The sequence below is a fragment of the Columba livia genome, chromosome 1, assembly GCF_036013475.1.
Source record: "Columba livia isolate bColLiv1 breed racing homer chromosome 1, bColLiv1.pat.W.v2, whole genome shotgun sequence".
Taxonomy (NCBI): domain Eukaryota; kingdom Metazoa; phylum Chordata; class Aves; order Columbiformes; family Columbidae; genus Columba; species Columba livia.
In genome coordinates, this window is record NC_088602.1 from 160,963,117 (window position 1) to 160,990,759 (window position 27,643).

The 27,643-nt window shown below is 35.9% G+C and overlaps 1 protein-coding gene across 1 annotated transcript in view; it reads left to right on the plus strand.

Annotated features, from left to right (window-relative positions):
• METTL25 (methyltransferase like 25) overlaps positions 1–27,643 on the plus strand; it is a 62,891-nt gene that overhangs the window by 9,308 nt on the left and 25,940 nt on the right. Inside the window, exons 3-5 of the mRNA XM_065041625.1 lie at positions 4,714–4,814; positions 9,994–10,623; positions 13,441–13,585. Of these exons, the coding sequence (XP_064897697.1) occupies positions 4,714–4,814; positions 9,994–10,623; positions 13,441–13,585 (876 nt within the window). The remainder of the gene's footprint in view (positions 1–4,713; positions 4,815–9,993; positions 10,624–13,440; positions 13,586–27,643) is intronic.

Here is a 27,643-nt window from a genome sequence, read left to right on the forward strand (position 1 = left end):
CCTTTTACTATTAATTAATCTGAAGCCCTTTTGTCTTTTTTGAAAATGGCATGCTGATTTTCTTTCGCTTGCTTTTTAGCTCTTTTCATTTTTATGATGCTCTCAATTCCCACTTAATTTTCTGTAATTCTGTAGTTACACCTTGTTATACTCGTAGTTGAGGTCATACCTTGATTAGCTTTCTTAGACAAAAATGCAAGGATTCGTTCATCTTTTTGTCATGCAGAATGGAACATGAGGAATAAGACAGTTGATAAATAATTTAATTTGTGTCTTGCAGGAGTGCTGCTCGGTTGGGTAGCTGGGGCCTGGGTTTGTGATGTAGTAATTCTAAATCGTACTTCATAGAAAAAATAAAATGTATTCCAAATGTATACAACAGTATTATAATTCAAAACCTTTGTGTTGAATTGGCAGTAAGTATCAGTTAAACTAACTTAACTGAAGTTTCTGGTAATCATTTGGCAGAAGTAAAATACCAAATTATGGATTCATAATGTGCAAGTTGCCAAATAAGAGTTGTGATCTTTTAACTTTAAGCTATTTCAGATATGTTGGACTTAATTGCGTGTTTCAGAAAATGTATTTATTTCCTACATACTAAAGCTTGCAAGTCAAGAGAAGTGTAAGTCTGAGAAAACAGGCAACTTTACGATGGCCTTGCTCTTATTCTGAAAAGTATGCATCAGGATAGTTCTGTTTATGTTTCAGATGGTTTTAATTCATTTTCTTGTTCTAAGACAAACATCCTTCTGAGCCTATTCCCACAGTTTGCGTACTTGCATACTTCTCTGACTTCTTCACCATCTTCATGTAGACATATTGCTCTCCTTCCTTGGAATAATTGGTAAGCACAAACATTTTAGGTGTATTGTGGATGCAGCTGCTCAGAATGGAGTTCTGAGTCTAAAGGGCTTTCTCCATTGTTTCCTGACAAAGTTCACTGTGGTCCTTGCTGCACCATCAGGTTTCTTGCACTGAGCTACAAAGGATCCAGAAGACCCTGGCCCAAGGGGAGGAAGCCAGCACATACAGTTTCTTGTTACAGGGTTCATGTATGATATAGGAAGTGAGGGCTGCTAGAGTATTTGATTAAGACTACTGTCTACCTTAGCCGTGTGTATATGGCCAAGATAATAGTCATGCAGTGACTGTTAATAAACCCATTGTTAAATTCCACATACTGGAACATGTGAGGCAGACAGAATCAGTCTTCCTCAATGGCTTTCTTTTTAGCGTATGGTTATCCCAGTCCCTCAGTCTGGCCTATGGAATTGAATCATAGTAGCGCAACTTCTATATAGGTGGTGGTGTCTGGTGTGAACTGTGAATTTCATTTTTTATCTGGTGTGTCTGCATTTCCATAAGTAGTTGGGATGTAAAAACCCTGCATACTGCCTGAGGACAGACTTTTCAGAAGGGCCTGTTTCGACAGGACAAGGGGTAATGGTTTTTAACTAGAAGAGGGGAGATTCAGACCAGACATGAGGAAAAAATTTTTTACATTGAGCTTGGTGAAGCACTGGAACATGTTGCCCAGAGAGGTGGTAGAAGCCCCATCCCTGGAGACATTCAAGGCCAGGCTGGACAGGGTTCTGAGCAACCTGATCTAGTTGAAGATGCTCATTGCAGGGGTGTTGGACTAGATGACCTTTGAAGGTCCCTTCCAACCCAAGCTATTCTATGATTCTATTCTATGATTCTATTCTATGATTCTATTCTATGATTCTATTCTATGATTCTATTCTATGATTCTGTGATACTACCATAGGAGATCTTGGGCAAATCTGCATTAGCCCCCTATGAAAATCTCTCCTCAATCTGTTCAGCTTCACAACTGAAGATGTAGGTATAAATGACATTATAGAGTTGAAGCAGTTTTTCAAAGGGAAAACAGCTACCTGTGCTAGGGGTTCACAATGTAAAGGAACATTTCAGTACTAGCTAAAACTAGTAACATTAAGATTTGTTTTCCTCTGTTATATCCAGGTACTTCTGTGAAGTATTTGAACCCTGCTTTCTTTTTCCATCTCAAAAGGAGCTGGATCTCTAAATTTCTTGTAGTTTTTGAAATTAGTATTTGTTCTACTTGCATTGGTTATACACATAATAAGGAAATCTGCATGCTAATTACTTGTTTCAATAAAATAATTTTGTGATAGCAAAATCAATTTACACAGTTTATTTAAAACTAGTATAAGTTTGGTTTTTTTTTTTTTTTTCAAATTTGCAGCTGTCTTGGCAATATAAACCAGTCCTCAAATATGGTTTTCTATTAGATTGTAATATGTCTGCTTGTTTTTCAAAATAATGTAAAAAGAACTATCAGAATTTTACAGAAAATGCAGCAACAGTAAAATTTATTAAAAATCCATAATTTTCTGTAAACAGCATAATTTTCCCTGAGCTGAAATGTAAGTGGAGCGTTCATTCTGCAAAAAGTAGGAAAAAATAGTTAAGAAATTAAAATACTAAAGAAACATTAGTAGCTAAGATGATAAATACATATCTAATATAAGCAAACTATTATTTCTTCTGCCTGGAACCTCAGCAGTTGTCTGTTGAGTCTTGTTACTGGATTTGTGAATTCCTTCCATGTTTTAAATTCTGAATTTGTCTTAGGTGCTGTCTGAAATGGTACTTCAAACAGCATTATGCTATTCAGTCTTTTGAGTTCATACTATAGCAAAGATTAAAAGGTGTGATGTGTCGTGACAGTTCAAAGTGGCAGTGCTACTTTGGAGAACACATGTAACTTTTATTTCTGTCAAGAAGTTAAGTGTCCATTTCTTCCTGTTCCCATTGTGCTTTTTTTTTTCCCTTGTGAGTCTACCCAGACACAAAAATATTCAAGTAGAAACAAACAAGGAGAACTTTTTGATTGTTTTCTAGGTTTTCTTCTTTCATCTGAAATGCTTACAAATGAGGACTTTTTTAGGAGACAGTGGAGATCTTCACCATTTTAAAATTAAGGAGACTCTTTAATGAAACGACAAATACTTTTTTCTGCTATTTGTTTTGTTTAGAAGTCTTTTAGTCTTTTTTTTCTTCTGTTAGTTCATAGAGTCTATATTAGATTTTAAGTATTGTCCTGACAGGTTATTATAAAAACTCACATGTTTAAGAAACAGAGAGATCCTATGGGTTTAGCAAAAAATAGAGAAAACACTAGGTTTCTCATGAGCTCCGTTCAATTCCCCACTCTCTTTTAAAGAAGTAACGCGCTTGGCTCTGTTCCCAGCATGATCTGATCAAGGAATGCACATGCGTTTTGCCTAATGATCAGTTTCTGGACAGATGAACACATACTGCGTAAAAAGCAGAGAATGGGAAAATATATTAATCTGCCTAGTCATGTAAAATAAAAAGTCTAGTTTTCTAGGAGCATGCTCATCTGTAGCAGTCTAGTTTCTTTTACCCTCACTGAGATGTACAAAAATTTCCATCCATTTGGCCAGGGCCAAGTGTCCTGCAGTGTTGGTGGCCTAAGAGAATTGTGTGGGTTTCATACAAGGGAGCAACTTCTGAGCTCCTCCTTTGGTTGGGGAATGTAGCGATCAGCATGTGGGTGCCTGGTGTGCTCCACGAGCAGTAAACCCGTGATAGAGACTGACTCCATCTTGTTAACACGTTCTCCAGTAATTTTCTAATGGAAAAACGTAGCGGTTCTATAGTCCATAGAATCATAGAATAGTTTGGGTTGGAAGGGACCTTCAAAGCTCATCTATTCCAACCCTCCTGCCATGAGCAGGGACATCTTCAACTAGATCAGGTTGCTCAGAGCCCCGTCCAGCCTGGCCCTGAATGTCTCCAGGGATGGGGCATCTACCACCTCTCTGGGCAACCTGGGCCAGTGTTTCGCCACCCTCATTGTAAAAAATTTCTTTCTCCTATCTAACCTGAATCTCCTCTCTTCTAGTTTAGAACGATTATTCCTTGTCCTGTCATAACATTCTCTTCTGAAAAGTCTGTCTCTATCTTGCTTATAGGCCCCTTTTAAGTATTGAAAGGCTGCAATAAGGTCTCCTCAGAGCATTCTCTTCTCCATGCTGAACAACCCCAACTCAGCCTGTCCTCACAGCAGAGCTGTTCCAGCCCTCTGATCATCTTGGTGGCCTTTTTCTGGACCCTCTCCAACAGGTCCATGTGTTTCCTATGCCCATCCACAGAGTAAATAAAGAGAAAAAGAATGTTCATCTTCCTTTGAATTTCCCCAGGATCATTCATAAATTTTAATTGAGATATCTGCCATTTAATATTGTGAGCAAATCTGCAGCTGTACACAGATGTACAGTGTGATTATTAATTGTCTCTGCACTTATACGTCATATATGTAAAAGTAAATGAGCTAAACAACATGAAAACAAATATTTTCATGAACAAGAAGAAATTGTAGTTTTATAGTAGTACCTGTTGCCTAATATCTGGTCTGGTGTTAGATATGCTGCATTTAAGAAAACTCACAGTGCTAAGTTTTACAGTGTGTTGAATGTTACTAATTCATCTCTAATTCAGAAGTTTAATCTTGTAATAATCTAGAGAGCTTTTAATTAAAAATTACTATCTTTAAAATAGAAAAGTGCTATTGCATGTTTCTAGCCTGGCATTTTTTCTGATTGATTGTGAATCTCTATTATTATTACATTAATAATTATTACATTAATTATTATTATTATTACATTAATGTGTATTTATTTTGTTAATCTGGTACAGGTATCAAAACTGATGAGTTTATGAATAATAAGAAATCACATGAAGTGCAGATGATGTCAGAGCTGGTAGACAAAATAGCAAATTATTGTGGTATAAAGCAGGTAAGGAAGCAGTTCTTACTTTATGTTACTGTGTTCTTTCCATATTATTCTCCTTACTATGTTTGAATACCCCATTTTGATATTCTGTGACTGCTGTTCTTGTTTTTCCTGGAAATAATTATAACTTAAGAAGAGCCTTTAGGGCCAAGCTGAAGATCCTTTTTGTGCACAAATGTCTCGTTCCAAAGGAGCTGCCTTTTAATGAGTTATAATCATCCTCTATATGTTGAACAGCTAAAAATTGTACTGCTTTCTGCTATGCATGGGTACTGCCTTTTTTATCAGTATCATATTACTGGCAATTTACCATAGACATCAGAGTAAAACTTCACTCTTCTCCTGTCAAGGGCTGTCACATAGAGACAAAAGCAGAAAATCTGAGAAATGATGAAAGCATTTCTTCTGGTACAAGGGATTTAAAGTGTTTCCTGTTGTTTAACGCTGTCCACCTTTCTTTAACATGGATTGATATCTTCAGTTAGGAATTCAGTTAAGACTTTTTCAGTTTGAAGAGAGACTAGATTAAGCAGAGATTCATGTAGCTTGGTGTGCATGAAGTATATTTGGTAGAATACATGTGAGATCTGGGCACCCAACACCGTAACACACCCAACAATTATGAATCGGGCATTTCATACATCAGATGGCAAGTTCATCCTTGGATCATGAAGAATTGCAGGATTCCTTTCTCAAACTTACATGTTTTTACAGGTACTTATGATTGCACAGTGCACTAGATCACTGTTGCATTAAAACCTTGTAGATGTTTACTTATGGATCTGTTGCCAAAACATAAGCACCACGACAATACTGTATTTCACATTCTCTGTGACAAAAGTAACACCAATACCATTTCTTTGGTTTACATACACGCAATTTTCTGTAAGCTTTTTCAATGTTAAACTTTCTGTTGTATTCCACATCTTAGACCTTTGTTGTGCTAAGACTAAATTTTCAAGTATCTGGGTGAACTGAGTTGGTTGGATAATTTTAATCTCTGTAATGCTAATAACTGGCTAGTCTACCTTCATCCTCCCTTTAAACTGTGGATGGCTGGTGGCTCTGGACACTTCATTGGCTTCCTTTTTACATCTGAGCTGCACTTGCTTTCTGTACAAAGGGCTGTAAGTATAAATGGAGACCAGTTTTCTCCAGCCTAATATTCATTCCCACAAAGATTTGTGGAGAACAAACTACATTTGTTTAAAACCAAAGATTAATAAGGTATCTGCACAGATTTTATTCTAAACATATTCCCTCTGAGCCTTTTTTTTTCCCTGAGTATGTCTGAATGTGATTTAAAATTAAAATGTCAGACATGGGTAAGGGAGGATATACAGCTGCAGTTGGGCTTGCTGGCTCCATATTACTATGGTCTCTGGTATATTTTGTTCCCTAAATTGTGCCTGGCCTTTGCAGTGGGAGGGTGCTTATTGGCCTGCTTCATACCTGCACCACAGGGGTTGCTAAAAATTAATGGTATGGCCAATTTTGCACTGGGGTGGAGTACGTGGCTGTGCTGTGTTCAGTTTAGTACCAGGGGTGTAACTGCAGCATCCCGAGATACTGCTGCTGCCACCATAGACTGAAGGTCAGGCCCCAAAACTTGGAATTGGCTCTGAGTTTCTGAAGCTGAGCCTTGATTTGGAAGTTGTTTGGCTCAGACTGAGTTTAATTTAGATAAAATATAAATGATGCAGTACTCTTGATAGGCTCAGGTCAGACCTATGGCATCCTTGGAAACAGAGATCAAAACTCTGAATCCTGACCATCTGTTTTGTGAGGAACAACTGATGAAGGCACAGTTTTAGGCAGTCTTCTCCTTACGACCAGGATTACCAGGTAAATAGAGAGCTGCAGTTAAGGCCAAATATTATTGGATGAGATGCAATCGATTTGTGAGCATCTGCGATGGCTTACAACAATGGAAGGCGATCTCTCCCACAGGTTTCAAGAGCCACCCGCGGTGACAAGTGTGGGTGCCCTCAACAGCCGTAAAGTTGGATGCACTCTGTAAAGAATAAAAATCCAGTAGCAGCAGATTTGTGAAAGTAGTTTCTGCCATCATTAGCGGGTTTTTTTGCCTTGCTTACCTTTGCTTCAGGCAAGTATTAGTCCTTTAAGTGTTGAAGACTTTCACATACTGAAAAAGCTGCTGGAGAGTGTAGTTTGCTTATAATACAATACAAAATGTTCCCTGCATTTGCTGGAAGGTGGTGTTTCATATAGCATTTTCATTTAGATTTTAAATAGTTCCTGTGAGATTCAGGAATGAAAGGAAAGGAAAACCCATATTCAGACACTAAAAAAGTAGAGCCACCTTAATGACCTAGCCTAAGTCCCCTTGTAACTGGTTACCAATAAAATCTCAAACCAATCATTAAGTATCTGTCAATATGCTGCAATTTCATCCAGTGATTATGCCCTTTTATCATATGGCTTGGAATGTCTTTAGACAAAGGATTATTTTCTGTTTATTTTTTGAAAAAATTGTAACATTTAATGAAAAATATCATTGCAGTATATCACTGAATATGAAATGCTGACTGTTCTATATTATTTTTTTTCCATTTTAGCCATACACTATAACAAAATTTATTTGTGCAAAGTTGCAAATCCCTAATATATGAAAAGAGCTTTCCAGTTACATTAAAAAAAAAAAAAAAGGCCTCCTTTTAGTTATTAAAAAAGCGACTCTTTTGGTTTTGGTTACCTTTCAACTTAAAAAGATATAGAAATTGTAAAGTTTTAGGAGAGCTTTTTTCTTATTGATTTTTTTTCTGTTCTTCTCACAAAACAAAATATATACAGCACTTAATTAAAAGATCTAGAGCTATGAAAACACAACACATGCTTTACAACAGCACGTGTCCTCAGGGTGTTTCTTTCAGATATTACAGATCACTGACGGCTTGAAAAAAGCCCTCCATTTCACCTCCATCCCATGATGTGTAATGGGTGGTAGAGGATATTACTCTTTTGTATTATTTTATAATGTAGTATAATGAATAATAAAATGAGAATAAAAGAAAAAATATTACTAGCGTAATTACTTCTAGGTTAGTGATTTGAATTAAAACATTAAACGAAAGTAACTAAAAGGGGGTTTTCAGTTATTTACCAGCCTTTTTAAGCATTGTTCTCATGGTACAAGTGGAACTTTATTTTATAAAAAAGTTCTGATTAAACTCTGAGAAGAAGCTAGTGGTGATTTTTCTTTCTTTGAATGCACATTTGTTTTCTTTAATGTATTTGTGAACGTTTTCCTTAGAAATTTCAGCATGTGCAACAAGAGTTGCAATGTGTAATGTAAATATGATATAATTCTGCATTCAGCATCACATTAAATTTGTAATTTGGTGCTGGGAAATGTTGAAATTCTTCTAGAAACAAAGTTCTGGATTGTGCTGTGCCAGAAACTGTGTTTAAGCATAGTACCCAACTCACTATGGACAAGACCTTTGGAGTTCATTATATCATGGAAATTTCATTTTAAAAGTTCATGCTTGGCAGATACGCTATGGATTGCTGATTGCCTTTCCTTATGTAATCAAGGGAATGTAAAGCAGGGATTAATTTCATGCAGTCTGTTTGTTTAGCACAAGATCATTGCCTGCTTTTTTTTAGTCAAATTTTCCTTTCGGTTTAAAACTATTCTCCCAGTGCTAATTTAACAATATATTACTGTTTTCTTTTTACTTGGAAACATCTAAAGAAACCAAAACGGCAGTTTGTCTTTATAGCCACTAGAGGTCACACTTAGGAGCGAGGAATAATTCACCGGTTTACTCTGTGTCCAAATGCTGCCTTCCTCAGAAACAAAAGCCTTGCAAAGTGGAAATGTGCATATTCTGCATAACAGTAGTATCTGTTGCATAAAATAGTGGGTAAAATTATTCCTTGCACACTTCTCTTTCCTTCATTTTTAAATAATCTAGGAGAATATTGGTGATAAATGTGATAAATAAATGAATGACATTTTTAAAAGTATGCTTAGATTATATCAATTCTCTTTCACTAAATCCACTCCTATGCTGATGCCATTCAAGAAATTTGGACTTACATATATCAGTGTAAGCTTTCTTATGAATGTGTGACAGACCAAGAACAAGACATGATGTTCTTGAATCAAACACTTTCAGGAACATCTACAAAGAAGTCATTATAATTCTTGGTAGATATCTGAATGAAAATGAACATTATAATTTTCTTTCCTTAAAGAAATATCACTCTGCCTATTCTTGTAAAATATTTTATTACATATTTATTACAAATTAAGACATATTTATTACAAATTAAGACATATTTATTACAAATTGCATATTTATTACAAATTAAGACACACATGACATAAAGCTGTGATTATGTACTTAAAGGTCTCAGGTTAGCCTCTTTTCTGTTACTACTCTATATAGTGTTTTTCCTCCTGTTGTATATCACTCACTGAAGTAGCACACACTATTAGCTAAGAGACAAACAAAGCTATCAGCTCATTATCCCCTCTATTCTCTCCTTCCTCCAGAACAAGCAGTGGAAAGCACATCTGATAACTGATCTCCTTTGTTTTATTACAAAAGCATCCTTATTTTAATCAAAGCCATATGGATCGTTTGCACAGAACGGGAAAGTGGTATAAATAAGCATTCTGACATAAAGGAGGATATTAATATCACCTCTCTTTAGGTCACATCCAAAGTGGTTAAGTTAGGCACCAAATCTGAAGATGCTGATTTCCATATACCTAGTGATACACAGACTCCTCAGTTCAGGAGCTAGTTGCTTAAAGCTAAATACTGTGAATACTTTCTTTGCCAACTCTGTGTCCTGACCTAGTTTAGCAAGGGCAGGCAGTGTTGGTGATGTTTATTGTTATTTTCTTCAGCAGAAGGGAGTTCTGTGTCAAAAAATCTACTGAAAGTCTTTCGCAGAAGTGTCAGGAAATGTGCATCACATTAGCATCGCAGTGTCTGTTTTCTGGAGCAAATCAGTTAAGACTTAATTCTATATTTTAAAGCCAGAAGGTGGATCAACAAAGCAAATGAACTAAGTGTATTAGGAGGGTTAGCTGATAAGGCAATTATGAAATCCATGCTTACATTTTTAGGGAATTATTTTGTGTTTGATTGAAGTGTGTCTCGTTGCTCATTAATATAGCAATTTTTTTCCCTCTATTATCTAGGTGATTGATATAGGTTCTGGAAAAGGCTACCTGAGTTCATTTTTGTCCATGCAATATAACTTAAAAGTTTATGGAATTGACTCCTCAAACACCAACACAAATGGTGCTCATGAAAGGAACAGAAAATTGAAGAAACACTGGAGAGCATATCAGAGTCGAGGAAGAGCAAACCTCCAAAGCCAGATGTTGGAAAAGTCAAATGACAGGCCAGTGGAAAGTGAAATTAAATGTAAAGCAGTCATTGAAAAACCCTTAAATAATGATAGCAGTCTTCAAAGTCAGGACCAAGTGATTATCCAAGATTTAGTTCCTTCTTGTGGCTTCACAGAAGTAGCTACATCTGAAACCACCAAACAAACTGAAGTTGATTTGGTGGATCGGACACAGTCTGATGAAAGCAAACTTTCTGAAGAGGTTCTTGCTATTCTAAATGTTCTGCCTGCTGATGCTGTAGAAGTTTCTTCATCTCAGTGTAACTGTGGGAAACTCTGTGAAGAGGAAAAGGCGCAAAGAAAAATGGCATCTCTCAAGGCTAAAGCAAGCAAGTCAAGTGAATCAAACCTGTATTTTCCTTTGACCTCTTGCATCACAGCAGAAACAGAACTCGGTGACATCATAACAGATCTGGAGGTTATTTTACTAATATTTGAAGTAGATTGTCCATTGTTTTTGTCTTGCCATATTCATGTGGAGTGCTGTCAGTGGTAAAAATGAATATTCTGTCCCAATAATGTTTTTTTCAACCAGTTAGCAGAAGTAGGTCTAGCAGATACAGATTGTTTTTCTTTTTTTAATATATGTGTTAGGATAATTTTGAAAATATTTATTATGTAAAGCAGCCTTTAGAATTTATGGGGTAGATAATAATCAGCTGTCAAACTTAACAGCATATATATTAGTACATTCAGGTATTTTACTGTTGTGGTTATAGATAACATCTAATTATTATGAAAAGAGCTACAATTACCAGGTAGATGGATGTATTAAGCACTGGAATTTCAATTTTCCTGAAATTTCTGATTTTTTAAGTTATATATTTTAACTTCGAAGTCGTAGGAGAATTTATTTAATATAGTACTCAACATAGAGAGTTTGTAAAGAGCCCTATTTCCCAAGCATGTTTTTTATATTTTGACTTTTCAGGATTACCTTGATTTCATTTAGTAATTTACTAGCTAGCAAGGGTTGTGTTCAAACAACCAAATCCAAGCTCAGCTGCCCAAAGACAGTGACACAAGTCTAGAAGCTGTTCAGTTTCTATTCCTGAGCTAATGCACGTTGATTGGGTAGATACATTTGGTCTTTTATAGAAAGATAAAAACATGCCTGTGTTCAGTAGTAACTGAACCATTATATTCAGGTATATAATTAGTCTCTGATTCAAGACCATAGGTTTATGCTGATGGCCTTGTAACTAGAGCTAATAAATCTGACTGAGTATCTGAGAATGTGTGGAGCAAACTCATGTCTGTCTGTAAAAGACATCCTGAGCAGCAGGGTTTGTTGATGAAGCATGTGCTTTTACATTTGCACAGTTGGATTTTGTATCCTCTTAGCATTCAATCTGTTTGATGTAAAAGGCAGAAGTCCTGTATCACTGCCTTTTTTTATTAAAAAAAAAAAAAAACAATCAAACGAAAAAACCCAAACTTTATTAAAAAGCAACAACAAAACACAAACAAAACAAACAAAAAAACCCCATTACTGTCAGAAAAGGTAAAAGCCTCATTGTGTTAAAAAATAGTAATAACCAAACTTCACACGACATGTGGTGAATGTGTTTAAATAAAATGTGCAATCATTTACATGTTTTAAAAGTATTTTGAGATTTTTTAGGATTTTTTTTTTTATAAATAGTTTTGTAAACATTTACACGTTTTTATTTTAACCGTAAATGGATTTTTTTTCTCAATTTTTCCTAAACTGGAGACAAATAGGGAATGGGGAAGACTAGGATTTACTGATTTATGCAGTAAGTTCTGAAATGAATTCACTGATGAAATATGGGTATAGAATGCATGTTTGTATATAGCCCAGGCCTAATATTGAGAGATTAAATTTTGCTGCACTTAAGCCAATGATCCAGAAAGTACTTTCACTTATGCCCAGGCAACCCCAATGAAGTCAATGATGGTGCCAAAGTGTACTTGACACAGACAGACTGCCCTGATATTGTTCAGAAGCTTCCTGTATCTTGCATGTGGAGCTATTGTAGAGCTATTTTCCACTGCATTTCTCCTGAAAAAATTGCAACTTTTTCTGTCCTGGGGTTTAAACGCTGCTCTTGTAAGTGCACATCTTCCCTTACCTTCCAAACTTTACTCTTGTTCCACTATTTCTATAATTGCATGTGGAAAAAAAAAAATTCTTGGAATGGTGAGCTGAAGCTGACTGATAGGAAAAAAGTCATTGAAAACTAAGCTGGACTGAAACTGAACTTTTGGCATCTAAAAATTTTGGCTCCTAAGACAAGGAGAGGGCAAGCACAGAGAAGTAGCACAAGGTGGAAGGTGTGAAGGGGAACACGAAGAATTCAAAATAGGAATGAAGGGGAGGTTTTACTGTTTCACACATAGATATATAATACAGATGTGTGCGAACATTAAATATAGAGCAACAAAAATAGATGTGCAAGCAAAATCAGAATTATTATAGAAAAGTGTCACAATGGCATGTCCCTGCGCTAATTCCTTGTTGATAACCTTGTTAATAAATGAAACCGAAATTCAAAGCAACACCATATTTTACCAGGTGTATTCCAACTCATAACGCTAGAAGGAAAAATCTTGTTTTGAATGGTGAGAAGAGGGGTAATTTGTTGTTGAATAGTAGTAAGCACACTGCAAAACTGCAGTGGTGCTGCAGTTTTGGAAATAACAAAACAGATGGAGAAGTGCCTGCTGTTTGTACTACACTTCCCTTTAGGAAATTGTTTTGATTGTAGCAATTCAAAGTAGCAGAAATGCCATAGGTAGGTCCAGCCGGACCTACGGCAGTAAATCTGAAGGAACAAAAGGAAGTAGCAGTGGTTGTAATAATAATACTGCTAACAGGAAAGTTCAGAAAAACAAGAACGTGGCCCATGTCCAGTCACCACATGGATGTTCCCAGCTGCTATTTGTAGTCTTGAACTTCTGCTTCCTCCTGGGTGGTGAAGGTGAAGTGCAGAGACGTGTAGTTCCTTACCTGAGCAAAGCAAAGGATGGTCTGGTGCTCCCCAGAGGCAATGCACCCTGTTGTCTTAGCACTGAAGAGCTTTTATTATGCACTGAAAAATTCCAGAATAGAGCACCAGGAGTCCTCACTGAGTTGTGTATTTAAACCTTGCAGCTCAATAACCATTTGTAGCAAGTTTGGGTTTTAGAGTTTCTTGTTGTTATTCTTGCTCTTTCAGTTGAAGAGGGAAATGCTTTATTGTTGCTTATTTTTTTTTCTTTTTCTCCTTAGGACTGTATGATAGTGGGTCTGCATACGTGTGGTGATCTTGCTGCAAATACACTACGAATTTTTACTGCCAAACCTGAAATCAAGGCAGTTTGCAGTGTAGGCTGCTGCTACCATCTGTTGTCAGAACAGTTTGAAAACCAAGAAGGTAATTCTTCTGAGCCTAACTTGTAGCTGCCCATTTGCATATTGAGAGTATTATACCTTTTAATTAATAGCCTCCTTGTGCTTGTTGCTTTGCAGTGGTTTATTTAGTGCTGGTTTTAATTACACTGTGGGTCATTCACTCCCAGATGCCCTGTAGCTTATCTGTTATTCCTAATATCCTTCCTGAAATTAAGGACATTAATGCAGAATGTTTTTATATGGTTATGAATACAGCTGGTTTTATTCCAGTACTTCACTTGTAAAATGTGGGGCTTTTTTAGTCCAATGTTTTCATCCTTTTGAAATATTTTGTACTAGATTTTGCCCTTGGCTGTCTGCGTGCAACATCCATTTATGTTGAGTTGTACATATACAACTATGAGCAGAACTAAGTCCTTGTAATGTAAGTTATTACTCGCAAAAACACAAAAACACTCATCCGAGTTCTATGCTCTGGGGCATTGCCAGTTTAGAATATTGTGGAAGAGTCCCTATTTAACACTTTTTCTTGGGGAGACAACCTGAAAATTATTTGGGGATTCACACTACAGGCAAATTTTCCTTCCAGTGTGGGGTTTCTTTCATTTTTTATAGAAACTTGGTATCTTTACTTTAAAGGTAAAATCTACAGAATAAAGAACATTAAGTAGCTGGCTTTCCTGAGGAAAGTAACTGAGCTATCTAGATGACCGTCTGCCAAAGTCCTAGAACCTGATCATCATATACACCAAATTTGAGAGGGGGTGGACTGGCAAAGTTTATTTCAGCTCTTTTGGGGAACTCCATGGACAGAAGGACAGGTGGAACCCAGCTGCTCCTCTTTAACTGCTGGCTGCTCAGGCAGCTAAGGCACAGCTCCAGACTGACCACGACACGTGCTGGCTCTTGCTTGCTTTAATGATCTGTCCATGTTGGTTTTATCTTGCTCTGCAACAATTTTAAGAGTGTTTGAAATGTATTACTTTCAGTTGTTTCACAATATTTCAGATCACCCCAAAAACAAAGAAAAAGAAGCTACAGTGGAAATTGTAGAAATGTGATTAGAGTTTTAAAAAATTATGAACTTTTCAGACACTTGTCATTAAGGTTATGTGTCTGAAACATTTCATTGTTTCTTGTTATTGCAAAGAGGACAAGACTTCCTGTTCTAACTGTAGGATTACTCTTTCCAGACCAGTGCATAAAGCTTTACTAAATGATTGCTACTCAGACGGCACCAACAAATCTAAGTTCAGACAAACAGATGTACACGCATGGTGGTAAGAGATACTGCAGTTTCATAGCAGTGTGGAAATGAAGCCAAGTCGCATGTTGGAATTTCTAGCTGTTTGATTTTTCTCAGCTTGGAGGATAAAAATTATTCTCAAAGAAGAACCTTTAGGCAGAATAAAAGGAAGTTACAGTGTTTTTTTGGGGGGAAAACACGTGTAAGTAGTTTCAGTGATGTTCAAAAATAAGTTTTTTTTACTATTACTATGAGAGTACATATTAAAAAAAAGTTATTTTTCTTAGTGGTACTGCAAGGGTACATATTCTAAAATCTATAATGCTGTTCTATTCCCCTGGAAGAGTCATCTGCTCTATGAATTGTTTGTAAATGCACAGTGGAAGGATAAGAGCACAAGGACTGACTATCTCAGAGCTAAAATTTCTTCAAAGGGAAAATGGGAAAGAATTATGACTATAGCTTGTGTCTACACTTCCTATGCTATGGATTTCAAACTGACAAAGCATTCTAGAGGATGTTAGAGGACTCTGTAACTAATCAGATTATACGGATCCAACAATTTTCATGGACAAGAAGGAATCTAATTCCTCTTGCAGCTGCCTGAGGCAAGTGAATTTTGGTACAGCTTCCAAAATGGGCCAAATCGTAGAATTGTGATGAAATATTTTGACTTGGAAGTTGTCTCTGGAGGTCATCTGGTCAAGATCACTGAACAAGGCAAGGGCAACTTAGATCAGGTTGTCCAGGGCCTTGTCCAGCCATTTTTTGAATATTTCCAAGGGCAGAGATTCATCAGCCCATTCCAATGTTTGCCCTCACCACAAAGTTTTTTCTTTGTATCCAGAACTTGAAGCTTTCATGCATTATCTGTTGTATTTTCACTGTACACATCCAAGAAGAGTCTGGCTTAATCTTTTCTGTTTCCTTTCCTTTAGGTAGTTGAAGATAGTAGTTAGATCCCTCCTTGACTTTCTTTGTAGCTCCACTGTCTTCTTGCCACCATTGAACTCATTCCACTAAGTCAGCGTGGTGGGCTGTAGAGCTCAAAGAAGCACTCTAGATACTCTCATTCTCACAAGTGCTAAAAAGGAAGAATAAACACATCTCTTAAACTGCAGGCTTCACTGTTAAGCATCAAAGTCCTATCCATTTTCTACTCACCTAGGAGTGCACCTGTCTGAATAGTACCTTTACAACTTGGCTATGAAGGCACTAAAGAAACCTTGCTGAAAGTCATGCTGAAGTCAGTGTAAACTGTGACTACAGCTCTCCCCTAGTTCCTGGAGCCAGTCACTGCACCACAGAAGGCAATAAACTTTGTCAGTCCCTTGATCTTCTTCTTGGTCTTTGTGGGCCTGGGCATGGCCACGAGGCAAATTTGCTCCATAAGCTTATTTAGAAGAGAGGTTAAACTGAGGATGGGTGTAGTTTACCTTTTTCCTGTCATCAGGAACTTCCCTTGATGGACATAATCTGTCAAATATTATAAAGTGTCATCTTCATGTGACACCACCCAGCTCACTGAAATCCATCCCATCTGGTCACACTCACTTGAATATTTCCAGTTTGCTTGTGTGGTCCCTGAACCAATATCAATATCTCTGCTGTAGGTAGTCCTTCACTCACCCAGGCTCTACCACTAAACTCAGGGAAGCTACTGGCTAATCATCAACCTGAGATTGCAGAGACCTGTAGAAGCCTTCACGTGGAGAGACCAGTTAGAGTGTTAGGATGCAGACTGAGAGCCAAATCTTTACAATGGTGGATAGAAGATCTTCCTAAAATACAGAGAGAATTTGCTGCAACACAGGACATCACTTACATGTTTGAGATCAGTCCAGTAAGCATGGGCTCACCTGTGAGGCCACAGTGGGAAGTTCTGTTATAAAGCATTTTATGCTTATTTTATCTTGACTTAGTAGCTTCAAGGCTTTGAAGATTTTTAAAAAAAAGTATTTTAAAAATGTATTTTAAAAATGTGATTGCTTTATTTTATATTTATATTAAGCTTTTGCCTAGTTTGCCTGGTTTGCCTAGTTTAAAAGCTCACCCTTAAGGACAAGGTTGAGGTAAGTTCACCTCAAAGCTCTTTCCCACAAAGTAACAACATTTTCTATCTTTGCTGCTTCTTTTTCTTTTATGTAAAAGCAGATGGTTGTTCTCATAAGCCTAGTTGAAGCAGATGTGCTAGCTCACAAAAAAGCTTCTGTGGACTGATGGTTGCCATAACTTGAGATGGCCAGGCTGTATGTTGTTTGGCATTTGTGTTTTATTTAATACTAAAATCAGTCTTGTTTGAGGGCAGTGAAATATTGCTTTTTCATATTGTATTAACTGGGGTTAATTTATATTGATGGGAAGAAATTTTACTCGTTTTGATGGTTAATGTAGCGTTTATAATTCTGAGGTGGTGAGTTGACAAAATATCAAAAAATAATTGCTATGCTATTTTTGGCAGGCTCTTGAGTCACCTTGGTTATCACAAGGTTGTTTTTTTTTGTCTCTGAGGAGTTGACTACAAGGAATAATGCCTTACATTTCTCTTATATTCTAAAAATAGTAAAGATATTGAAAGATTGCCTGATTCAGTTTGCCATTGGCCCTGCTGTGAATACTTTGGGAGCATTTCTGATGAAAGTAGGTGCCAGGAGTCACAGTCTTGACTATTACAATCAGTATGCAGTGTCCTTCTATGTGTCTATAAATAAGCTAAATTCATCTGGAAATTTTTGTAATGGGACCACATTTCCAATTATGCTGGGAATAATTTTGGTCTCAAGATTGTGAAATCCTTTGTTTTGATTTATTAGTAACTACAACAACCAAGAGGTGCTGTGTGATGTCAGATTTCAATTCAATTAAAAAAACTTGAAGCCAGTGACTTTTAACCCCTGTCTTTAAATTTCACTGCTGTTATGAGCAGTACCAAATACTAAATTTCAGTTAATAAGGAATATTATGACAGCTCTTGGAAAATTCTAAGTAGTTTTACTTTGGCTTTCTCTAAGGAGAATTGGCTGTTTATACAGAGATTCTTCTATGGATAAAATGCACTTAGCCATTAGTATAATTGATTCCTTTGGGGTTTTTCTTCACTGTTACTGCATTGGATAGTCAATTACACCAGAATAGTAAGGATATTACTATTTATTAGAGACTTTTTACATAAACCTATTTACACAGTGAGCCATTATGGCATTTTTTCTGGAAAAAATCAGTTAGCTAATGATTTTTAGTTTAAAACAAATTCTTAGCATCTATTCAGGAGCAATTATAAGGATTTCTGGGAGCTCTTTTATCTTACATTCAGCTAATACATTTCTGGGGCAATGTACCAGCTGGACTATAATAACAGACAGTAACTGGAAACTTAAGATATTTTCATAAGGACTTGACTTTCGTTAAAAAGGAATTGATGTGTTTCTGTATTCTGATTTTCTTCCCTCCATCCTCTGTACCACTAAACATGTCAGCACTGGCCTAGAAAGCAGTAAAATTCTTCAGTCTAATATTCTCTGTTTTGAGGAAAAAGCACATAAACGTTACTATTGATAAGGAGCTATGTGTAAGTATTTCCTAATTTGAAATAAGACATAGGTGTGTTTGTACAGGTAGTTTCAATGACAGCTACGTGATAGAAACCCTTTTTGAGGTTAGCTTGAGTATTGCCCATCTTGAACTACAGCTTTTTTAAGGATTTGGAATGTCAGGTCACAGTTCTAGGAAGAGATATGCTGGCTAGAGGAGTTCTAGAGCCACTCTAGAACTTCTAATCTTGAAGCTCTGAAGAGTATCTTGTCGATAAGGCACTTTGGAAGAAGTCAGCAAACTTTTTCCAGAAGAGTGAGAGACTTGGACTGTCAAGTTATTTGAATAAAAACTTTGGACACATTTGTTATCATCTAACTTTTTAAAGCTAATGAACGTAATTAAGAGAACTGAAAGGGATGCAAAGGCTACTCAAAATTCACATAGAGAATTTTATCACATTTGTGAAAATTGAATAAAACCTTGAATAAGGTGGATTCCATGGACAAAAGCTTCAAAACTAGATTTCCTAAAGGATTCCTTAGACCGACATAATGGCTTCATATCACTCTGTTCCATGGAAATATGAAAAGATTAGTCACTGTTTCAGAAGTATTACAGGACAGGTGATTTGTCTGTTGCCTAGGTATATTTTCAAAGATATTCCATAGCCAATGTCTTAAAATAGCTATCACTGATACCATGGCAACACAGGAAAACACTTCCAAGCAAAAGATCAAAAAGCTTGATTTCCTTCCCAAGGCATCTTTAGACATTGCTGCACAGGGCACATTTCCATGGATTTGTGACAGAGCTAACTAGTCACTAAAACCCAGATGTTTTCTATAAAAATTGATCCCGAAAAAAAATATGAAACTTGAAAAAAATATTAAATAGGTAAATCTTACAGGTGTTAAATGACAGCACTACCTATTTAAGTTATTAAAGTATTTTCCATGAGTAAGTGTAGCAAAGATACATTAAAAACTGAAACTATCTTACATTTGTGTGTGTACAGAGTAAGAGATTATAATTGAGAAAGCCAAGGTTTGTATAAGGCACAGTAACTACACGTACCCTATGTATGGCGTTTTTAAATTATTTTGCTGACAACTGATTCTCTTACCTCAAATGGAGTGACATTTTTCTTCTCCCTCACTTCCCCAACAAAATCCCATTTAGTGGTGGGGTTTTTAGAAATAGTACAAATTCAAGGAACTGTGAAGTCTTTGGTCAAGGAAGATTTAATCTTTCCCATGAAGGAAAATGGCAGTTTAAGTAGTTCCTCTGCTTTCTTTGGAATCCTAGAAGTAGACTGAGATACTACTATGCTATGGAAGATAGATGCCATGGATAAAATAAGACAGGTAGAGTTATTTGTGTTTCAGTAGTGCCTTGCCTGAGTTTGGCAGTGTGTACGAGGAGATAAAGTAGGCTGTGCATGAAGGATTTTGATGAGGGTAATAAAGATTACTTTCCACTGAAAAATCTCAGGGGAAGGAAAAATGACATTTAATTCTATTTAATGACAATCTCAGAAGACACTATCAAGAAATTTTTATCATTGTTTAGAATTACTTATTCTTCTTAAATAATCTTTACTCAATAGTTACTCTGTCCCAGCACTGGTAAATACATACAAGATTTTGGTATCACTTCGCAATACTTATCCTCAAGGATTTCAAAATTGCTAATTGTCCCTTGGTTATGATCCAAGCTAAATACTTTTGAATACAGTTTTGTGGTAATTTTATTATATTAACAGATTTTGTTAAAGGAATGAAGAGGTTGAGTGACATAATTTCCATGTTATTTTTATGATTGAAACACACTATGAAACAGATCTTTGATTAAATTGACATAAATCCACTGAGATAGTCCAAATTTTCAAATAAACACCAAACTTTAATCATATTCCTGATGTTATATTAGAAGCATCTTTACCTGGGTTTTTCAAGATTTGCAAGTACTTGAAATAGCTGAGAATTTTGCAAACTTCTTTGTCTCCAGTTATACAGGTGATGAATATCTGTAATTCTTTGCTTTGCTGTCAAAATATAATTTCATATGTTAATGAATTAGCTTGCTTTCACACTCTGTCTGCTACATTGGTAAACCTTAGAGTATAGTTTGAATGTCTACATTGTTTACATCACATTCTTAGACCTTTTTTTGACTGATGCGGCATCAGCATGTGAAAGAAGACATTCATTTTTGTTTAAAATATTATTTTGATAACAAAATAGAATGAAGATACAAAATAGAGAGCCAGGCTTCAGCCTCTATTTAACAGAGACATGAAAATAATGGAATTCGTTAACATGAAAGGTTCGTCTATTCCAGTATCTCGTCTTGCACAGAGGCCAATAGCAGGCATGTATAAAATCGTAAGGAACTTCCTTCCTCCAAATAAACTCTCATGCTTCCAGTATGTTTTGGGTCATGAGCTTCTTGGAACAAAGGGATACATTTGCATTAAATAACCCTTGATGGATTTTTATTCCTTGAATCCTTCAGATTACCTTTGAACGTATGTAAACTTTTAGCATCTATAGCCTGCTACAGTAAGAAATCAACTGCTTGTTGTATGAAGCAGCATTTCTTTTCACGTGTTTTAGGGCTGCCAACTGTAAGTTTCTTTTTTGTACTCCTTAAATTTGGGTGTAAAATACAGTACACCCCTGTCCTTATTAATTTTCTCCATCCCATTCATGATTTTACAGATTTTTCATTCCCTCTGTTTCACAGCTTGAATTTTTTGTATTATTTGCTCCTGTTATTGAAATGTTCCTTACTTGTAACAATCCTGTTTCTCTTCTCTCCACCTTTTTGGGTGGTATTACTTGTTATCAGAGCTGATAAAAATAAATCCAAATGCAGTATTCAAGATTCAGAGTAGCATGTATTTATATAGTAGCATAATGGTGGGTTTTTTTCCTTAATAATTCTTAATATTTTTTTCCTCTTCTTAGTATTCGGCTCATCTTTTTATTGAACTGTCAGCTCTCAGTTCAAAGCCATTCACTGTATGTTTAAAGTTAATATATTATCCAGTTTGATTCACTTTCATCTACATTGAATTTTAGATGCCATTTCATCTCTATTTTTTATTAGAAATGGCACTATTTTTTGTTGCACTTAAGATCATCAGCAAACTTTGTCCTACTCTTCATAAACTTTTCCAGATCATTTATGAATTTGATCAACAACCTGTTCCAGCACAAGTCTCCTTAGGCCTTTGATGGTGATCTCTGTCCTCTGTGAAAAATGATGTTTTATTTCCATCCTTTGTTTCTGTCAATTACTTACCCATAGGAAAACTTTCTATTTTGTTCTGTGTTTTGATAGTTTCTCTAATGGTCTTGTTGAATGCCATTTGGAAACCCACTCTATCTTTCTTGTCCAAGTGTTACTTGAAGCTTTAAAAAAATTCCAATGTTTGTGATATATGACTTCTTGCCTTTAAGAAAGTCACATTGACTCTTTCCAGATATGTTGTGTTTGCTTATATATCCAATGAGTCTATTCTTTAAAATACCTTCTCTCCATATAAATGTGCGGCTTCCCGTTTGGAAGCTCCCTCGACCTTGCCTTGAGCTCTTCATTAGCATTAATATTACATTACCTGGTTTTCAGATCTCTAGAACCAAAGAGTTTTCATCAAGAAGCTGCGCACTACAGTTTGGCAATTTCATCCTGGTTTTAGTTTTTGGATTAATGCAATATAGCCTTGGCAATTTTTTTTGTGTTTACCACTTCTGTTTTTCTGTAACTTCTTCTAGGGATCCTTCAATTTTAGATACGTCATTTGATGAGTTCTTTCTATGAAGCAGGACTGTGGCCTAAGAACTGCATTTAGCTTTTCTTACATGCTTTGTTTCTCTGACCAGTCCTTTAGAGTTTTGTCACAATGGTAGTCCTGTAACTACTATTTATTTATAGGAAAGTCTGTACACACTCTGATATCTGCAAAAGGTTGAAGAGATTTGAGATTAAAGAAAAATTGAGGTCCATACAAATTGTTATTGAAAGAACATACAGAATTATTTTTTACTTTTATAAACATTGAAAGAAAAATGTTTTGTTTTACCTGTGCCAATTACACTATTGACCTAAGAAAGTTATCTATTAATAACCTGTTTTCTTGTCACTGTGCAGAGGACAGTTGAATAGCTTGTGCTCTCTCAAGGAGATTCAGAATAATAGCCTAACAATTTCATGCTCTGAAATGGAGTCAGAATATTTAGAACATAAGAAAAATTACATAGCCAAAAAGAAAAACATCCCTTCACTTTTTCGTTATAATGACTGTTATTGAGATCAAGTACAAAAAGACTAATTATACTGGGGGAAGAATTATAAAGCTGTAAATCCTCGATAGGCGTGTTTACTCTCCTGTCTGGATGGTAGTATTTATAACAATGTTGAAGCATAATGTCGCTGTATATTTTCTGCTGGTCTGAATAGGGTAATTCCTTCCTGGACTTGTGTAAGAATTGAGTCTGTGCACAGTGACAGCCTTTGTTTGTCAGAAGCAAAGAGCTTATGGTATGTGAACTAATGCCTGTTTCTCCAGCAGTCATTCAGGACTCTAACATGAATTCTCTGGAAACAAAATATCATTAAAATGATGAACTGCACATGTGCAATATACCACTTATTTCAGTAACATCTGCAGGAATGTAATAGTAGTCTTTTGAAAAAATAAAGTATCAAATAATTGTCTATTTACCTTTTTTGAAACATAAAAAAATGGATTGTTTCAACATAAAATCGCTTACATTGTACATTTTACACCAAACTAGGCAAATAAACACATTTTCGTAACTGACAAGGGAGAACAAATTAGAAAAAATCTTTTAAACTGAAATAAGAACAAGAGAAAGCTTTCTTTTGAGAGCAAAGGCCATTTTCAAATACAGAACTTCAGAAAACTTTTTCCCATCTTGAAATGTAATTTCTGTGGAGTCATTTAATATATCTTCCACAGTTTTAGTGATGATGATTGATTTTTACAAGTCTTAGGATATTACCTTTTTACACATCTTTGTAGTATAATGTCAACATAAATATACTACTGTATCTGTTCCACTCCTTCTGTCTACAGCATATAAGTAGGCCAAACCTTTTGTAGTATTTGAACGACTTCAGCAGGATTCCTTTTAAGCATAATATTCTACACTAAGTATTGCAATTTCAAGGCCTTGATGAGAAAAATCTAATGTACAGTGTGACCTTTGAGTGTTAATTCCAACTTGGCTGTTACAGGGTTTGACGTGCAGAAGACTTCTGATGTATTATAATAATGGTATAACCACTACTACAGTTCTTACATAGGCACATTTCATGTTTGTTATGGAAGACCTGTTTCCACTAAGACATAGATTTGCCAGCTAATGATGACTGGGATGAGGAGAGTTAGAAGTATGTGGTATAAAATATAGTCACATTAATGTTACCAGTTCCATTAAAAGATATATATATATGATAGCTACGTATTGTGTTTATGCATGTGTTACACCTCTTTTTTCTACTTTGCAAATGTGATTTGTCTGATTTAAGATACAAATTCTTTCATATTTAAAATTTGTGTCACACATTGCTAACTGAGTGCTATGAGAGATGTCTGGTAGTATGAAGAGGCGGTAATTGGCTTCAGTGGGAGTTTTCTCTAACCGAAAGATGTAGACAAGTCTAGTGTATAAAACAGCCTTTGCCAGTGTTGAAATTCATCTCCCTTTTGTTTTGAGTTTATTACAAGGAACTGCAGGATATTCCATTGTCCAGACTAAGAAAATAATGTTTTATAAGAAAAATGAGAAAAATATTTGATCACCATATAAAGAGTTTATATAAAGACACTCTTCCTTTAGCTTATACATTTTTTTTTCAAAATGTATAGATATTGTATCCTATAATCCCATTCTATTTTTACGCTAAAGAGACTTTATACATTCAGCATAGTTACCAATAAAGATGAGATTTTTTCCAGGTAATTTAGCTTAAAAATTAGGGCTAATTTTCCTTTCCTGTTAATAGACTTATAATTAGCTCTTTACAAAAATGTAAAGCTTTTAATATTATAGTTACAATTTTGAGTATCAGAATGTAGTGTTCTTTTCACTAGTAAATATTTTGGTTTGTGCATTTGGAAAATGACTACTGTCTCTTGAATCATCATATTAGTGGAAATAGCATAGTATTTGTTATACTCTATATATCTTCAAATCAAAGGCCATATTTATTTTTCATTCATTGGGTGTTCAAATTGGAGTTCTGTGCTTCTGCTGTTGATTTTTAATATGACTAGCACCCAGTTCCTAGAATAAGGTGACAGATCTCAAAAGCAATATTTTAATACAGTGTTAGCAAAGTATTTATTTTAATTTCCTGCCACAGCTACTAACCTCAATTTTTATGGCAGTTCTGGGTTTGTTGGTAGTACTGCAATGAACTCTCTTTTCTCCTGGGAGCCAGGCTTCTTCACTGAGCTACTTCTGAGACTGAGCTTGATGTCTCCATCCTCACTCTACTGCTTTGATTTCTCTGGATTTTAAGTTATTCAAAGCCCTGCAAGTAGGAACAAGTCTAGAAGAAGAGAGGTCCCTCCCTACCTTATTGTGGCCCTTACTGAAATTCCAGTACTGACATAAAACTGTCAGTTACCATTTATCCATGTATTCATCTTTCACTTGGTGTTGCCCTTCAAGATTTCCTTTTAGGTTTTAGTAATACGTTTCTGTTATTAATCACAAAATCATTGAGTCATTTTGGTTGGAAGAGACCCTCAAGAGCATCAAGTCCAACCATTAACCTAATGCTGGCACTAACCTGTGTCCCTAAGAACCTCATCTACATGTCTTTTAAACACCTCCAGAGATGATGACTCCACCACTTGCCTGGACAGCCTGTTCCAATACCTGACAACCCTTTCTGTGACAAAATTTTTCCTAATATCCAACCTAAACCTCCCCTGGTGCAACTTGAGGCCATTTCCTCTCATCCTATCACTTTCTACTTGGGAGAAGAGACCAACACCCTCCATGCTACAACCTCCTTTCAGGTAGTTGTAGAGGTCTCCCCTCAGCCTCCTTTTCTCCAGGCTAAACAGCCCCAGTTCCCTCAGCTGCTCCTCATCAGACTTGTGCTCCAGACCCCTCACCAGCTTCATTGCCCTTCTTTGACATGCTCCAGCACCTCAATGTCTTTCTTGTAGTGAGGGGATGTGTTATTATGTTTGGAGTAATAGATACAAAAAATCCCTTCCTCTACAAAGAACATTTTAGTAAGAATATTTTTAAGGAATCTGATTAATTTTATAAAAGCATAACAAATAGTGTGGTCAGCAGGATTATGGAACTGATCATACTCCTGTACTAGGCACTGGTGAGGCCACACCTCGAATACTGTGTTCAGTTTTGGGACCCTCACTGTCTATTACAGCTTTTGTTTTTTATCTCACCATCAATACACCAGGAACTACTCAAGCAAGGACATGATTCCTATGGTTGTTACCTCTCAAGTATGGCTCTTTGAATTAAATAACTGAAGAGCAGATCCTAGTGGCAGCCTTGTGGATTGAGTCATGTACAGATTTTAGATGCCATGTCATGTTACCGTTATCTACTTGTCTTTGGCAAGAATCTCAAAGCATTGTTGGCCAACCGGTATATGATTAACACAGAGAATTTTCAATGTTCTTGGCAGTCCTTGCACAATTACCTCACACTGACAGCTGTGTCTGATCTTCAGTCAGTTGTACTTTTTCTGTACAATTGGCACTCCTTTTATTTTTGCCTTGAGTATTCTCTAGCTGCCAAGGAGTGGTTCAAAATGGATCCTTCACATAGTCTTGCATTCCTTTTATTTTCAACTTTGTTTTTCTTTCATGATCACAGAAAGAGATCATAGATACTCAAGTGCACTGGATGTGAAGTACAAAAATGCAACTGAAGTTAATTAACAAGTGTCTGAACTCCAGGTTTCTCGTGCTTTGATATTAAGAAAATGAAAAAAAAAAATCAAGAAAACCTTTGAAAATCAGCTCCATGAATCAGTGGGAATTACCATCATAAATATCTAAATCATGCACTGAAGTAGAGAAGCATGCTGGGCAATTATACTTCCAAAAATACTTTGGAAATTAGGGGTACAGACTGTAAGGATGAACAAATATGAGTCATTAAGGCATCAGGAAGGAATCAGCTGAAATAGATGTTAATATCAAAATAATAGCACGAGTAGGAGTTGTGACTCTTTTAATGTAATAAAATATATATATATAAAAAGGAAATTTAATTTCTCTTAAGAGTACTTCTACATTAACTGACTACATCACTCCATGCAATATTCTACATGGGCTGATATGGATCACACTTCATAAATAAATGTAGAAGTAGGTGTTTTTATTTCAAGTGATAAGAAACAAAGATATAGTTAGGCATTTAGAACTGACAATATTATGCTGCAATAATAACTCGCTGAATGGTATTATTAGGAACTATTGAGAAGACTCATACCATTTTGAAATACATTTCAAATTCTTAATATTAACATTTTAATATCATAATAACTTTATTTCTCAATGTGTTAATATCCTCCACAGTATGTGATAAACCAAAGACAGCTTCTCCATATAGTATATTCTCTTCAAAACATAACATTTCTGCATGTTAGAGGAGTGTGAGAAATGAACTGCTGAAGGGTTAGTCATGAGACCCATCTATGTGGTCACATCAAGTTAGTAAATCCATTGAAGGATTGCTTAAAGTGTGTGAATATTTAAAAGGATTCTCCCGCCTATGTTTAAAGACCTGTAAAGTTCCTTTGTTTTTCAAAAGACATAAAAAAATGGTAATGGAAAAAATCGGTGACATTTTTGAAAGTTCCTATTAAATTCCTTTTCTAGGAGATGAGATGTTATGGCTACCAGAAAAATGTTCTTTACTATGAAAAAAACAATGGTAAGGACAGGAATAATTTGTTTAAATATATACATTTAAACAACTCTTCCATGAAACTATGAATGTTACTAAAGTCAGTCGGAGGGAAATGATAGGAATTTGTTTGGCAGCTAAGGGCTGGAATTGTTCTTTTCTGATTTACTCAGCATTATACATTTCTGTGTAATCTACACTTTGTCTTACCTTGCTGTGTGTAACTGAGTGATTCTGATGGGTATGTTTTCTCGCTCCTATCAGATGTATCCAGTTTATGGGGACAGTAAACAATAACAGCACAGATCTTCAAGCTACCTTAATCAGTATTTTATCTGCGTAAGTTTCCAATGAACCACCCTGTTCC